This window comes from Solanum stenotomum, chromosome 10, assembly GCF_019186545.1.
Source record: "Solanum stenotomum isolate F172 chromosome 10, ASM1918654v1, whole genome shotgun sequence".
NCBI classification, from domain to species: Eukaryota; Viridiplantae; Streptophyta; class Magnoliopsida; order Solanales; family Solanaceae; genus Solanum; species Solanum stenotomum.
The window spans coordinates 9,796,756-9,812,844 of NC_064291.1; the positions used below are offsets into that span (position 1 = coordinate 9,796,756).

General features: G+C 36.3%; 2 protein-coding genes across 2 annotated transcripts; both read left to right on the forward strand.

The window, feature by feature from the left end:
• The first annotated feature begins 5,523 nt into the window (after positions 1-5,523).
• Positions 5,524-7,290, forward strand: LOC125842722 (uncharacterized). Its single transcript, XM_049522050.1, has one exon. The coding sequence runs from the start codon at positions 5,524-5,526 to the stop codon at positions 7,288-7,290; it is 1,767 nt and encodes a 588-aa protein (XP_049378007.1).
• Positions 7,291-7,996: 706 nt separating this feature from the next.
• On the forward strand, positions 7,997-11,981 carry LOC125842723 (uncharacterized). Its single transcript, XM_049522051.1, has 9 exons — positions 7,997-8,064; positions 8,180-8,388; positions 9,978-10,112; positions 10,192-10,479; positions 10,563-10,810; positions 11,058-11,267; positions 11,436-11,528; positions 11,607-11,658; positions 11,786-11,981. Exons 1-9 carry the CDS (start codon positions 7,997-7,999, stop codon positions 11,842-11,844), a joined length of 1,362 nt encoding a protein of 453 aa, XP_049378008.1. The 3' UTR covers positions 11,845-11,981.
• The last annotated feature ends 4,108 nt before the right edge of the window (positions 11,982-16,089 follow it).

Consider the following 16,089-nt stretch of genomic DNA (forward strand, 5'->3'; position numbering starts at 1 on the left):
ACATCCAGCCGTGGATGCAAAAGTCGATAGTCGAGTCTGAAGCTAGGATGGAGCGCATGATAGAGGGGATGATGGACCAGAAGGTCCAGGCTGTTAATAAGCGTCTTGATGCNNAGCTAGTATGGCTCCTAGCTCTTCCCAATCCACACAACAATTAGGAGCTACTGTTGTCCCGATGGCCAGAGTACAGAAGTTAGAGGCGCAGATGGCCACACTGTTGCATCACATCCAGCCGTGGATGCAAAAGTCGATAGCCGAGTCTGAAGCTAGGATGGAGCGCAGGATAGAGGGGATGATGGACCAGAAGGTCCAGGCTGTTAATAAGCGTCTTGATGCCTTTGAGTTGCGAGTCCTCGAGCGATCAGCTCCGTCCATAGACCTATCTGCTTTGCAGGCTGACGTAGCCAGCCTTCGGACTGACATTGATGTCATTCTTGTTGCACCTTCAGTTGAGACTCAGGTATCTCCTACTGCACTGGCTGATGATACAGTGCTAGATGCTCTATTCAGTGGGACCGCCGAGGAGGGGCCTGCACCGACACATGCCAAAGGCAAGCGGCATCGTTCTCATCGTATGGAGGAAGAGAAAACTTACAAGAGACAGCGTCGACAGGAGAAGGATGCTAGGAGGGCTTCGATTGTAGACGAAGAGTTGCGCCAGTAGAGGGTGCGTGAGAGAGTTGCAGGGGCATCGAGCTCTGCCCCAGTTGCAGAGGTTCAACCTGTTTTGAGGAACGTGGTGAGCACCACTGATGGTGCGGAGAGATTGTTAGAGAGCACTACTGAGGGTGCTATGATTGCTGATGTGGGCACTACTGAGGGTGCCTCTACTGTTGTTCCAGCGAGTTTCGGGAAATTAGACCCCCTGCTTGTTGATGATTCGCCGGCGCTTTGTGCCACAAGTTTGCTTCACCCAATCCGTTTTCTTTTAATGTTTATGTATGCATTGGGGACAACTGCATCTATTTTTGTTGGGGGTGCGGTAAATGGATTGTGAGTGATAGGGTGAAATCTGAATAACCCAACTTATGAATCATCTCTTGGGGTTTTCTTGCCTGTGTTCTTTTTCCCCAAGGGACTGTTTAATTTTTGTCGAACCGGCATGTCTTAGGATCGTATGTGTAGAAGCATGATGAAGAAAGAAGCATGATGGCTTATGATACCACCCAGATTATGGGACGTATGTTAGAATTGGTAGGCTACGATTAGTTGAATTTGCTGGCTCTGAGTATGACATAATCATGAACAAACTTGATAGCATGACTTAAGCTGAAACTTGAACTGGGTAATCTAATAACCTGATGATGGAACTATGTGCCAAGAGTGTGTGAGAATCGTTGAGTGTTCAAACAATTTTTGTGAAAAACTAGAACTTGCCTGGTTAGTCCTGCTAAGACAATTCAATCTAGAGGTTAGGAAGTGATCATAGGCCATTGTTCTGAAAAATCCACAAATCGCCTAAAAGAAGGATCCAACCAAACACTACAGGAAAAACGCTTATTTAAGACCAATATTTAGGGACGAGCTACTAATTTCGTCTCTAAAGATATATGTATTGGGACGAGATTATATTCCGGTCCTTATATGTATATTCTATTGCGAAGCTACTTAATCCGGTCCCTAAATAACATATTAACTGGTCCCAAATTTTAATTGAAAAATTTAGCGCGACTTCCACACAAAATTTAGTACTAAAGTATTAAAAAGACTTTTGTTTTTTCACCAAAATTTAGGCGCCAGTTTTTTTAGTCAAAAAGGAAAAAACCCTCCTCTGTTTTCTAAAAGCAATTAAATGTAAAAAGGAAAAAACCCTCCTCTGTTTTCAAAAAGTAATTAAGCGTAAAAAGGAAAAACTCTTTGGCTGCTGGTTGTAGCTTCCGATACCTATCGATCTTTGTTCTTCTCAACTACATACAGCGTCTGATCGACCCAATCTTAACATCAAAGTACTTTCAATCGCAGCTCTGTCTTCTTCATCGTACAGTTGTAGTTCAGCTGCTTGGTGAAACAGATCGTACAGGTTTGCTTCTTCTTCTCATCAAGTTTCTATTGTTTCGAATTTCATAAACTATATTGATGGATTTTTATTGTTTTATTTAAGTTACTCTTCTTCTTGTTCTTCCTCTTTTCTAACATTAGATAGGTTAAAAATTTCTGTTATGTTTTCTTATGTACAATCAGTGAATCACTTATTGGGTTGAGTTTCTAATAGTGACTCGATTTTGTAACTGTTGTATGTGCCTGATGAAGATTCATATTTTGTATAGAGTGCATATTTTTGTATAGAGTGCATATTCTGTCTTCGATGTTGATATTTTGCGAGCGAAATATGAACTAGGCCTGTTACATGTAACTTTTAAAGTACGATATACTTACATAATTGTAATGCTTCGGTTAAATATAGGAGGCGAGACTCACAAACAAATGTATTGTATCTATAAGGTTTTTTATGCATTACGACAGTAGTCACTTAGCCTGCTGCAGTTTTCTATATAGAACTACCTATATATTTGAGTTTATAACATTTTCCAAATGATTTGTGTACAATTCAACTATATTTTGTGAGAGAAATTTATATACTCATTCTCCTTTTCCCCCTTTATCTTCTTAGGGTGGCGGGTGGGGAGATTATTCAAGAAATCATAAGATCAAGTGATTTTACAAATTTTCTGTTTGATAGTAAGTCATTACATGTAGTATTAGAGGTCTTGTGAAATGCATCAGAAGAAAAAACATACCACTGGTAGCATCATTACCACTAAAACCCTGCCAATTAAGTAATAGTCCATCCGCCACATTGATATATAACCTAAGTTATCAGCATGGCTACCAACAATCAAATTCTAGACACATTCTTAGGAAGAGGTAACAATGGGTTACTAGCAGTTTTCCCATTCTTCAGCAGCATAAGAGATTTCCGCACAACTTCTCTTGCTAAGTTTCTGTGTTCCTGAATGAAACCAGGACCACAAAAGCTGAATTTCACATTTCAAACAGTTCAAAATGTATACATCTCAAACTACGGACACATAGGCCCCAAATGGTAGTTAAGTGCGAAGGGTCTTGAGATCACCATATCTAGTACACGTCCTTCAAGCAGGGGCAAGGATTAGCCCAAAACAAACAACTAAACAATGGCTATACCATACCCTTTCCATATAACTTATTAAGCAAGAGAAATATGGGCGTGTGATATTTATATACTAGTTATTTTAGAATTTTGCAGATTTAGTATGTAAAGGTTTTGAGAATCTGAACCAATAACTAGCCTTACTGCTTGCTGAATGAACATTCTCATTTTAGTATTTTTGCTGTAAAAAGTTATTTTCTACTACAATCAAGTGATCACAACAAATGACTTTCTAACATCACTTGCATAAGCTTCGAGCATGTATGTTCTCAGTTGTGTTGCCGTTTATTGTGTCCCACTTGTCATGTTGAATCTAACAGTAATTAAACGTAAAAAGGAAAAAACTCTTTGGCTGCTGGTCTCAGCTTCCGATAGCGTCTGACCCATCGATCTTTGTTCTTCTCAACTATATACAACGTCTGATCGACCCAATCTTAACATCAAAGTACTTTCAATCGCAGCTCTGTCTTCTTCATCATATAGTTGCTGCTCAGCTGCTTGTGAAACAGATCGTACATGTTTGCTTCTTCTTCTCATCAAGTTTCTATTGTTTCGAATTCCATAAACTATATTGATGGATTTTTATTGTTTTATTTAAGTACTCTTCTTCTTGTTCTTCCTCTTTTATAACATTAGACATGATAAAAGTTTCTTAATCTGATATGTTTTCTTATGTACAATCAGTGAATCACTTATTGGGTTGAGTTTCTAATATGAAGATTCATATTTTGTATAGAGTGCATATCATGTCTTCAATGTTGATATTTTGCGAGCGAAATAAGAACTAGACATGTTACATGTAACTTTTAAAGTAAGAATAATGTTAGCTCCTTGTAGATGCAAAAGGCCAAACCTTATATTTTGTAATGAAACAGAGGTTTGATGTATGTCTGGTTCAATTACTATTACCCTTTCATTAACCAATCTAATTGTCACTTCGTCAAATTTAAAGAGGAAGCATCACGATGAACATGAAAAGAACAAAATCAATTTTTTATGGCATTAGAATTTAATTCTATATGAATTTCTAGCGGCTAACTACATGTGAGGTACTTTTGTGTTCGAGAAAGTATTGCTTATGAATTTTGTGGGGCTAACTCCATGTGGGGTTCTAGCGATAATGTGTTCCAGAAAGTAAAGAAAAGTTTGTAGCTTGTATATGAATATAGGATAACATTCTCTTTTCTGATTGCTCCTTTAGGTTGTAACATATAATTCTCGTGGAAAATTTTGATTTGTAATTTTTTTAATTCTTTCTTTATGTATTGTTTGAAGATTCAAGTAAATCAACTATTTAGTAACATTTTCTTTTCTGATTTCTTCTCTAGGTTGTAATATATAGTTCTGGTGGATATTGCGATTTCTAATTTTCTTAGTTCTTTCTTTCTAACTTTAGAGTTCAACCCTATTGTGTGTATCAGATCGTAACTAGTTATTTGCATCTTAATATTTTTGTTATTCTTTATTTTTTAAAATATTTTTTATGTACTCTTAAAGGTTATGGCACCTAGTAAGCATGGATGGAACTTGTTGATAATCGTCTCGATGAAATCTACTTAGTTGGAGTGCAAAAGTTTTTGGATTATGCTTTTCAAAAAACAGGAGAAGAATATGAAATACGATGTCCATGTGTCAAATGTTACAATACAACTTTAGGAACTCGTAAGATAGTTGAGACACATTTGATAGTGTATGGAATAATTCGCAATTATACTTTTTGGTATCACCATGGAGAACGTTTGGGTGAGCCATTGTCAGAATTAGTATCTGAATCTAAAGATACATCAGAAGATGAAGATGGTGATGAAGTAGAAGAATGTGAGAGTGAAGATGAAGTAGAAGAACTGTTGAGAGATTTATATCCTAATCTTGATGGAGAAACTTCACATACTGAGTGTGATGATTTACTTGAGGAGGAACCAAATGATGAAGCAAAAAAATTTTACAACCTATTGAAGGATTTCGAGATGCCATTATACAAAAATTCAAAAGCTTCGAAGCTTTCTTCTTTGATCAAATTACTTCATATCAAAAGTATGGGTCGTTGGAGTAATGCATCATTTAGCATGTTATTGAAAATGTTGAAAGAGGAGTTGTAGCCTGATGGCGCCGATTTGCCAAACTCATATTATGAGGCAAAGAAGATAATTCAAGAACTCGGGCTTTCATACAACAAGATTGATGCTTGTATTAATGATTGCATGTTATACTGGAAGGAGGATAACTTACTTGATTCTTGCAAAGTTTGTGGTGCATCAAGATGGAAAATAAATACACATAGCGGAGAAACAAAGAATAAAAAAGGTAAAAAGATAGCGTTAAAGAGCTTACGCTATTTTCCTTTAAAGCCTAGACTTCAAAGGTTGTTTATGTCTAGAAAGACATCCACTCTAATGACATGGCACAAGGATAAAAGAGTTGATGATGGAATAATGAGACATTCGGCTGATTCAATGGCATGGGAGTCATTTGATGAAATTCATCCTTCTTTTGTGGCTGAGCCTCGTAATGTTCGACTTGGACTTGCTAGTGATGGATTTCAACCATTTCAGAATTCAAAAACCTCACATAGCATTTGGCACGTGGTTCTTATTCCTTATAATTTACCACCTTGGTTGTGTATGAAGCAAAAAAATTTTATTTTGTCTATGCTTATTCCAGGTCCAAATGGTCCAGGAGATGCAATTGATATATATCTTCAGCCTTTAATCGAGGAATTGAAGGAATTATGGGAAGTTGGTATTGAGACCTATGATGCATCTACTAAGACAAATTTTAAATTACATGCTTCTTTATTGTGGACAATCAATGACTTTCCAGCATATGGAAATTTATCTGGATGGAGTACAAAAGGAAAAATGGCATGCCCATGTTGCAATAAAGACACTTCCTCAATTCGATTGACGAATGGTAAGAAGCAGTGTTTTATGGGTCATCGGCGTTATCTTTCTCGGAATCACAAATGGAGAAATGATAAGGACTCATTTGATGGTACAATTGAGAAAAGGCCCCCACAAAAAATGTGTTCAGGTATTGAGATACCTAATCAGGTACAAGATCTTGAAGGGATACAATTATCAAAGGATCCTAAGAAAAGAAAGAAGATATCACATGAAAATCGAAAGGATAATTGGAACAAGAAAAGTATCTTTTTTGAACTTCCATATTGGAAGTGTCTCTTGTTGCGACATAATTTGGATGTTATGCATATTGAAAAAAATATATGTGATAATATCATGGGGACAATCATGAATGTCAAAGGAAAGACCAAGGACACAATTAAAACTCGACTAGATTTGCAAGAGATGAACATTAGGCCGAAATTGCACCCCATCCAAAAGGGGGAGAAGATTGAAGTTCCAACAGCATGCTACACATTGTCTCCAGAAGATAAGCACAAATTATGCCTTTTCTTAAAGAATCTAAAGGTTCCTGATGGTTTTTCATCTAATATTTCTCAATGTGTGAACTTGAAAGATCACAAGATATCTGGATTGAAAAGTCATGATTGTCATGTTCTCTTGCAACATCTACTCCCTCTTGCACTTCGTGGTATGTTGTCAAAAGAAGTGTGTGAACCACTTATTGAATTATCTATATTTTTTAGTGTGCTTGGATCAAAGGAGTTGAGAATTGATAACTTGGAACATATTGAAGCGCAAATACCCATAACACTTTGCAACTTAGAAAAGGTCTTCCCTCCTTCATTTTTTGATGTCATGGTGCACTTACCTGTTCATTTAGCTACTGAAGCTAAGATTGCTGGACCAATTCAATATCGGTGGATGTATCCTGTGGAACGTTGGTTATTTTTTTTGAAATCTCTCATTGGTAATAGAGCATGTCCAGAAGGTTGTATTGCAGAGGGATACATTGCAAATGAATGTATGACACTATGTTCAAGGTATCTGCATAAAGTTGACACAAGATTCAATCGGCCTGATCGAAATTATGATGGCGGTTTAAAACAATCGAATGGAGGTTTATCTATCTTTAATCAACTTGGAAGAACTTTGGGAGCTAAAGATCCATGTGAGCTTGAAGCGGATGAATTAGAACAAGCACACATATACATACTGAAGAATTGTGATGAAGTCTTACCATATCTCAAGATTGAAGAGTTCTTTCATATCATCTCATTATTATTTCTTTTAGGTTAATTTCTTTTCTATATGAGGACTTATGGCTCATTTCAATTTTGTAGAGAGTTTGCACAAACTCATGAGAATGTTCGACACTTGTCTGATGCGGAATGGAGCCGACAATTTATTGAATGGTTTAAAGATAGGGTGAGTAATACATAAATATAAAACTTTAGATTCTAATATTGTAATAGTCATTCTAAAATATTCAACGAAATCTTGTTGATAGGTCGCACAATTGCATAAAGGAGATGATAGTTGTATCATGGAAGATCTACTCTCACTTTCACGCGGTCCCACCAAATATTCGACGCGTTCTAATGGTTATGTTGTTAATGGATATAGATTTCATGTAGAAGATTATGATAGAAAGTTAAGGACTCAAAATTGTGGTGTTGTTGTATTGGGTGAGAATGATGAAGATAGTGAGAACCTTGATTACTATGGAGTCTTAACAGATATAATTGAGTTGCAATTTGTCATGGATAGAAGAGTGGTTTTATTTCGATGTAATTGGTTTGATGTGTATGATGAAGTAAAAGGAGTTAAAAAGGATGAGTATGATTTTGTGAGTGTTAATCCAGACAGATTTTTGAAAACAAATGAGCCATTTGTTTTAGCGGATCAAGCATCTCAAGTATTTTATGCTAATGATAATTCCAACAAAGGTTGGAAAGTAGTGAGGTAGACTCAACCTCGTGATTCCTATGAGATTGTGGAACAAATGGATGATGATAATGTAGAGTTAGGAAGTCCTTCACAAAAGAAAAGAAAAAGAAATAATGAGGTGAAGTATCTATTTATGAATATCTATTCATTGTTAAACAATATGATGGCACAATTTCTTTTATAACTACATTGTTACATATTATTCAGGTTAATTTTTAACTTTTGATTCTTTTTGCAGGTTCAAGATGAAACCATTGAAAGCTGAAAATGAGGTCGGTTCTAATATGAAGAGCACTATTAGATATACATTTGTCGCGCTTGGTGCTATTGGAAAGGGACGGGGACGAGGTCTTAAATCTTTGGGTGAGAAAGGGAATACGCCATCTAAGAGTTTCTTGCCTCAATCAAGTGATCTAGTTAACAAGTACATCAAAGAAATTGAAACAAGTAAGATATTTTGTATTCTTTTACTTCAGACAATAAGCAAAATCTTTAATTGTATTGAAGAGAGTTTTTTTTCCTGCTTTCTGTATTTTATCGTGGAGGTGTGGTTGTAGTCGTATTACTAAGTCATTTGCCTGTGCAAACCATGTGTGACTTCAGCTTTTTGTTCCTGGTGCATCTCTTACTCGTTAAGTGCACTAGAAGGTTTGTATTAACAACGGCATAAATGAACTATGATGGACTGTTCTGATGAACAAGTCATGCCCCAAACTAGAACCCTAGTAATAAAAAAAGATCGTTGACAAGTCATGCCCCAAACTAGAACCCTGTAAATAAAAAAAAATGCTATGTAGTTTGGAGTCACTAAACCATCAAAACACCTTTTGTTCCTCTGTCCTAAAGGTCCAAAAAAAGCACCCAGTAATCATTCTCCAAATATTCCTGATGAATTTACTAATTTTTCATTAACTCCAGTTGCTGCAGGCATCTTTGATGCTTTCTGGTAACACTCAACTGAGTATTTTTTACTCACTTCAGACCATAAGAAAAATCTTTATTTTTATTGAAGAGAAAAAATAATTCCTACTTTCTTTATTTTACCGTGGAGGAGGTGTCGAATATAAACCATTTTCGACGAAAATGACTGAACCTATTGATTTTTAATCTCAAACAAATGACTGATTTTTACTTGGTGAGTGATTTTTATCTGGTGACTAAACCTGTTGTTTACTGGTAATTTAGAGCAAAAAACTGAACTTGTGGTGCAGAACAACAGCCTCAGTCTCAGAAATAATCCCCTGCTGCATCTGTTATGAAGCATTTTCAACTCCTTCTTCAAATATTTAATGTTTTCACTACTCTGAGCATGGTACACCCTCTTATATGTGTTTCCCACCTTGTCTTAACAATGGTATAAATGAACTATGATGGACTGTTTTGATTTCTTTTTTAGATAGCAAACTGGCTGTTGTTTCGTTTTCTTTTTCTGGCAAATGGGTGAAATGCTTGGCTTCCTAGGCAGATTTGGAAACAGTATGGTAATTGAGCAACTTTTTGGAAACTGAGTTGAGCCTACAAACTTTCTGGTCAGTGAGCAAACAAACTTTGATGCTATCTGGTAACACCCTGCTGAGTCCAAAATTAGAAAAGGAAAAAAAACATCCTCCAGATGTCTGAAGCAACTGCACAATGGAGGAAAATGTGTCTATTTATTTCAATATGCTGATGGTACATATAGCATTTGTGAACTATGTCAAAGGACCTTCTGCTTAAGTTATCTTGAGTGAGGCAGACTTTATTTAGAGCAGTCCAACTATAGCAGATGACTTTAAGGGGCATTTTTTACTGATGTTATATAGGTCATCGGTCTTAAGTCTTGACAGTATAAACTCCCAATGGACTTGTTCACCAGATGAACATGTCTGAAAGTTGCTCACTGACCATACAGTTTCCCACCTTTCATAATAGCTAAATCATCTCTAGCAACATTAGTCCTATGGGAGTGAGCATTCGGACTGAACATCTATCATATAGTTCCAAAGTTTCCACCCTTCCAACATTTTAATCTTAAACAAATGACTATTTTTTTTCAGGTTCTATAGAGAAGGACATAGGACAAGGACTTAAAAAGAACTCCATGGTTCATGAGAAAGAGAACATGCAAATTAATACTTCATTTCCTACATCTGCTATTCAAGTTGAGAAATGCACCCAAGAAGTTGAAACAAGTAAGATTTTTTCAAACATGTATTTTTTGCTCATCTGTTATGTTTTCAAAATTTTGATAAACTCTTATATTACGTTTAGTGCGTCCAGCAGCTATAAGAAAGGGATTAGAAAAAAGATCTGGATCTTTGAGCTCATCTTTAGGATTTTCTGAAACTGAGGTGGAATATTTGAACAAGAGTGATGTTTGTGCTAATCAACATATGCAAACTCCTTCTAAAAGCACAAAATCGAGTTCTACCTTCTCCTCTAGTCAAGAAATGCAAAAACTGAAAAGAATTGTTCTTGAAAAAGAGGATATGCAAACCAATGTTTCATTGCCTCCATCTAGTGATCAAGTTATGAAACACTCTCAAACAACTGAAAAAGGTATGATATCTTAAATTCATATATTATTACGTTTTAGAATTGAGTTTGATTACTATAGTTTTTATCAAATTATGCAATTGTAGGTTCATCTAATCCTACAAAGGTAAAAAAAGTTCGAGGAAGCAACAAGTGCAAAGAAGTTGCTTCACTTGAAATTGGACAAAAGCTGAAAGTAACCTTTTACAATAATCGAACGGTTGGAACAAATAGCAATCTATTTTCGAGGCATTTGGGAAAAATTATCCGTGATCGTAATATTTGTCCCTTGGGAGTATCATCGTGGCATGATATTAAGCAAGAAAAGTTGAATCATATGTGGGCAGCCGTTGAGGTAATAAATATACACATGATTCATATTATTTAGTGCTACCTGATATGTCAGTGTGTTCTTTTCCATATTGCTAATGTGTCTTATTTTAGAAGTCTATCTACAGTAGCTAGTATCGATAATCAATTGTAATAGATAAAGAATATATAAACAAGTACCTTAGAGTGTTTTTATAATTTGGGAACAAATTGTTCAGAAACAGAGATCAATCTTGTAGATAATAACTCAACTCATGTTTCAATTGTTGTAGCATAAATTTGAGAGTGTTGATATGAATGATCATCGTGATCATATCTTGGGATGGATGAATGAGTTATGGAACAAATGGAGAGGACACTTGCATGCAAAATATGTGAAGGACAAGCCAATCCAACAGTCTCTTAGGAATGTCCCAACGGGAGTAGACAAAAAAGAATGGGAATGGTTAGTAAAGGAGCATTTTGCTTCTGAAAGTTTTCAGGTATGCCTACTAAATTAATATTCTACTTTGCTAGCTTCTCTTTTTTGTCGTTTGCTTTCCCTACTTTGCTAGTCTACTGAACATCTTAGGATATTTTGGGTGTCTTGGCCCACACCCATTTTCTATGTTTATCCTCCTAGAATGCAACTTGTCGTTGAACAAATACAGGCAAGAAGCAGCAAGAATGCAACAAATCGAGCTAAGTTGAAGATGCTTCATCATATTGGTAGCAAGCCTATTAGAGAGATTATCTATCAAAAGGTAATATCATAAAATTATTTTTTTCTAATAGACTTTTTACAAGGTGTATTATTTGACATGTTTGACTTTGATGTAAAGGGAGGGAAAGATGGCAATCCACCAGATTTGGCGACTATTTTCTTTGAGACTCGTAAGAAAGATAACAAGCTTGTTGAACCTGAAGCAATTGAAAAACATGTGCGTTTGGTAAATTTAATATATTAATTACTTGAAATTGATGTTTTATGATTGAAAATGTTCTTTGATATATTTTGTAGGCTCAACTCGAAGAAATGGTTCAAGCAGATCCATCTGTACCTATTATAGAGATTGTTGAAAAATGTTGTGGACCTCAAAGTCGTAGCCATGTATTTGGATTAGGGGGTGGAGTAAAGGCAAAAGACTTGAAAGGTGGAACTTCTTCAAAGGCTGAATTATTGTCTGCGCTACGTTCAACTCGAGAGGATATCAAATTCTTGAATAAAGAAAATAAATCCTTGAATGAGGAAAACAAATCTTTGAATGATCGCTTGTCTACCATAGAAGATAAGATGAAAGAAATAATGAAAATGAAAGAACTCTTCGTTGCTCAGCAATCAGATGTCCCACCTACAACATCATCTGTTCCAATTGAATGACCATTGCCTTTTCAGCTGAACAAGTTAGTAACAATATACCTTTCTTTTTTATTTATTTTCTTTAGAGTTAGTAACTTTAGAGATGGGATCCGTTTTTGAATATCTGCCCTTCTCAACTTTCTTTAATTGTGATGTGCTTTGTTTATCATTTTCTGCATAACGGCAAACTTTATTTTTAAATTTTCTGCACTGCTGAAACACTGCTGCCAGCTTCTCTGTTTTACCATGTTTAGTCTGATTGTTGTTCATCCTGCTCGTCTCTTAAAATATCATGTTTGCACTGCTGCAACGTATCATTGTTGCCAAGTAACATTGCTGCCAGCTTCTCTGTTTTACCATTTTCTTGATAACGGCACAAACCTTTTTTTTTTATTTTCTGCAGTGCAGCAAAACTGCTTCAAGATTTTCTGTTTTACAGTGTTCTGTCCAATTGTGTTTATCCGGCTTAACTTGTGTCCAATTGATTTGCTTTGTTCCCTCATGATTGTTTGAATCTACTGCCTTACATGCTACTTCTGCAAGTCTTATTTTGCTGTAACAACCCAAAAATGTCGAGATCCTCCAAAAGTACTGTATTCTTGGAGGGTTCGAGTAACACAGTATTTATCCTTGCGTGTAGTCTTTGAATGTTGAAGGAGGGATTAACTTCCAATCTAGTTTGAGATTTATATACGATCTTTGTTTGGTATTGATCGAGGCATTGTTGATTGGTATTAACTTTGCATTTTTCTTTCTAGAAATACAAGTACCTTTCTTTTTAAGTGTCATTGTTAGTTAGATATCGTCTTTGTTAGATTTGTCAATTATTGGGTATGGATGGTATGATCTTCTAGCAGCTGTTAATACATTGTATCTGGTTTTCTGAGGTTCCTTGAATTTACTTTGATCTTCGTTGTTTGGAGTTTTCGAGGGGAGGGGAAATTTTGACTGGCTTCCTTAGTTTACCTCAAATCTTGTTTCTCCATTATGATAACTCTCCCTTGGACATGCACTTCATGCTTATCGTGTGCCTAGAGAGGCTTATTAGTATGTATCAGGTGTATATATCTAATTAAGGTAAAGCTTCCTGCACAGTTGCAACATAACAGTGCTGCCAGTTTATCTGTTTTACACTTTTCTGCCATGTTGCTGCCAGTTTCTCTGTTTTACACTTTTCTGCTAAGTTTTGATGTATCTGAAAGTTTTTCTAATAGATTTTTTTCTTATTTCTTGTAGATTTTGTAGATATTCCTGGATATCACATGACAAAGACTAAACCTTAAGTTTTTTGCCCAACTTTTGTTCATTATTCAATGAAGATACAAGCTTAGAAGATGGACTAAATCATTCTTACTTTGCTATGAACGTTATGCAAAACCTTGGATGTTATCTAAAGTTTTTTTGTTGATTAAGCAAATATTGAAACTTACATCATGTGATGCTCACAATTTTTTTGTAATCAATCGCACTCTTTATTTCTATCGCCCTGCAACCCTTTCTATATCGTCTTTTGTATCCAGATTTATAGTTGTAATTAATTTGATATTTGTTAGATTCTTGTGATAATCAATGGTTGTAGGATCAATGGTGATTAGTTAGAGACCATAATTATTGACTGTCTCTAAAGGTCAATCTAGGACCAATATTGTTGCTCGTCTCTAAATCATAAGCTAGGACTAGAATTGAAGCTAGTCTTTAAAGCAATTTTAGGACCATGTTATTGTTCTTCCCTAAAACTACTCTAGGACCAGTTTGTTATGGTCACTACAGCTAATCTGGGAGCAGATTTTTAATTGTCTCTAACGCTATTCTAGGACCAGAACACACTCGTCTCAAAAGAGTTACTAGGACTAGGTTGTGGATGGTCGCAAAAGAGGTTTAACGACCTCAATATCAAGGTATCGATGGTCTATTTGAGACTAGCTATGCAGTCTCTAAAAGTATTTCGCGACCAGTATTTTTTGTCGTCTCAAAACTATTCAGGGACGAGTTTTTTGAATTCGTCCTTATTGACCAGTAACGACGGAACTTTCTGGGACGAGTGGCGACCAGACTTTTCTGGTCTCGATTGCTCGTTAGGGACCAGATTTGAACTTTCAGGGACTAGATTTCCCTTCCTTAGAGGCTGATTTTCTTGTGGTGAAATGAATAATGCTCCCTTTTATCCAAATAATTTGAGCCTAAAATTAAACCATTTCTTTCTAAACCCTGAACTCACTTTCCCATAATCTACTATGTTGGCCCCGGTCCCTCCTTGGACATGTGCACTTCGACTTAAGCCAAAAGCCTAAGTTGAGGATGGCTAATGTAAAAAAAAAAGTAACTTCAATCTTGGCCCTGACCTGACATCGGGTATTGTGTACCTCAACTAATGGAAAATCCATAAGTTGAGGGTGGCTATGAAAGAGGGGAGCTGAAAGAAAAATGGGTATGAAAAGAGTGATGTGAAACAGGGATGTGACTTGTTGAAAGCTAAAAGAAAAAAAAAGTGAAAAGAGCTACAAAGTCTGAAGTTACATTCGGGGTTAAAGAAAATTAAGGGAAAGCAAGTAAAATGATAGGATGACAAAAATAGGGTAAAAAGAGGTTGAAAGCCGAGAGTAATGTCAAGGAGGGCAGAAAGTCACCAAGCAGTACTCAAATGCACCACACCTGACCCTGAGCCTACGTTACAAGCCAAGAAAGTCCTATAGTGATCTTAGAGTCTATTTTGGAGAGTCTATGCAGTGAAAATAAGGGCAAGATTATGGCATTGAGCACTAACTGTATTTGAAATTACTTCTGAGCGTGAGTGTTGAATAAATCCTTGTACCATAAATGTCATTCATTCTTGGGAAATGGGGATTTCATTTGAAGAAAGGGCACTAGTTACATTGTTGGAAAGTTGGTACTTTGGTGATAGTGAGAAGGTGTATGTTGTGTGTCAGTTGGTCAATCTGTGTCATGGTGTGATCCACATAAATTGGCTTGTCGAGTCTAAGAGAACGAATGTGCACCCGAACAATGTAGAGGGAAGAGAGCCATGTAATTGCTTGGGTTTGAAAATGCTTGCTTCTATACAAGTGTCGTTTACAGTTGTAGTGCGTCACTCAACGACAAACAACGAATTTAAGTTGAGGGTGTTGATATACCGTGAGTTTACGGTATTTCTAATACATTTCTTTTACAAGTTGTGTGTGTCTAGGGCCTTTTTATATTGGTTTTTATGTGTTTTTATCATGTTATGCAGGAAAGATGTTCAGCGCGAAAGTATAGAGACAGCTGAAAGAAATGCAGAAACAGGGCATTCACAGAGGTGATCTACGGACCGTAGGTCCATCCACGGTCCGTAAGTAATGACCGTACATCAGCAGGCATGGTATTGAGTACAAATCAGGGAAATCTGACCAAGTGTGGAACCACGGGGTCCATTGACGGTTCGTAGATCAATCTACGAACCGTACTGTTGATCCGTAGAATGATACTGCGAGGGTTCCAGTACCTGATTTTTGAAGATTCTAAGTATGGAGCTACGGAGGGGTATTGACGGACCGTAGATCGATTTACGGTCCATACTGCTAGTCTGTCGTTTGCTTCAGAGAAGCTGATTTTTTGGAAGCGAAAATATTTTCTAAGTCCTGGCTGATAGAAGGGACTTACGGACCGTAGATCCATCGACGGTCCGTAAGTCAGTCTCGTGGATTGAAGACGCGTACCTGAACAAACTTTCCTTAATTTGTTTCCCTTTTAATTTAGGATTTGTTTTCTATAAATAGGACATGTAAACCTCGTTTTTGGGGGTTAGACATTATTATTCTATTTTTACTTTGTGACTTTGGAGATTAAGTTGCAACCCTAGCAATTATTGATTTCCTACATTCGTGTTGAAGATTTTGGCTTTGCAATTCAAGTTGAAATTATGGGTTTATTATTCTCGTTACGTAAGTTCATGATTTATTCGTCTAATATTATGAATTGTGTTCTTT

Excerpts from the sequence above, each read along its gene's own strand:
- LOC125842722 (XM_049522050.1), top strand. The coding sequence starts at position 5,524 with ATGACATGGCACAAGGATAAAAGAGTTGATGATGGAATAATGAGACAT.
- LOC125842723 (XM_049522051.1), top strand. The coding sequence starts at position 7,997 with ATGGATGATGATAATGTAGAGTTAGGAAGTCCTTCACAAAAGAAAAGA. Across the intron at positions 10,113-10,191 it reads CACCCAAGAAGTTGAAACAA|TGCGTCCAGCAGCTATAAGA; the intron begins GTAAGATTTTTT and ends TATTACGTTTAG. Across the intron at positions 11,659-11,785 it reads GACTATTTTCTTTGAGACTC|GCTCAACTCGAAGAAATGGT; the intron begins GTAAGAAAGATA and ends TATATTTTGTAG.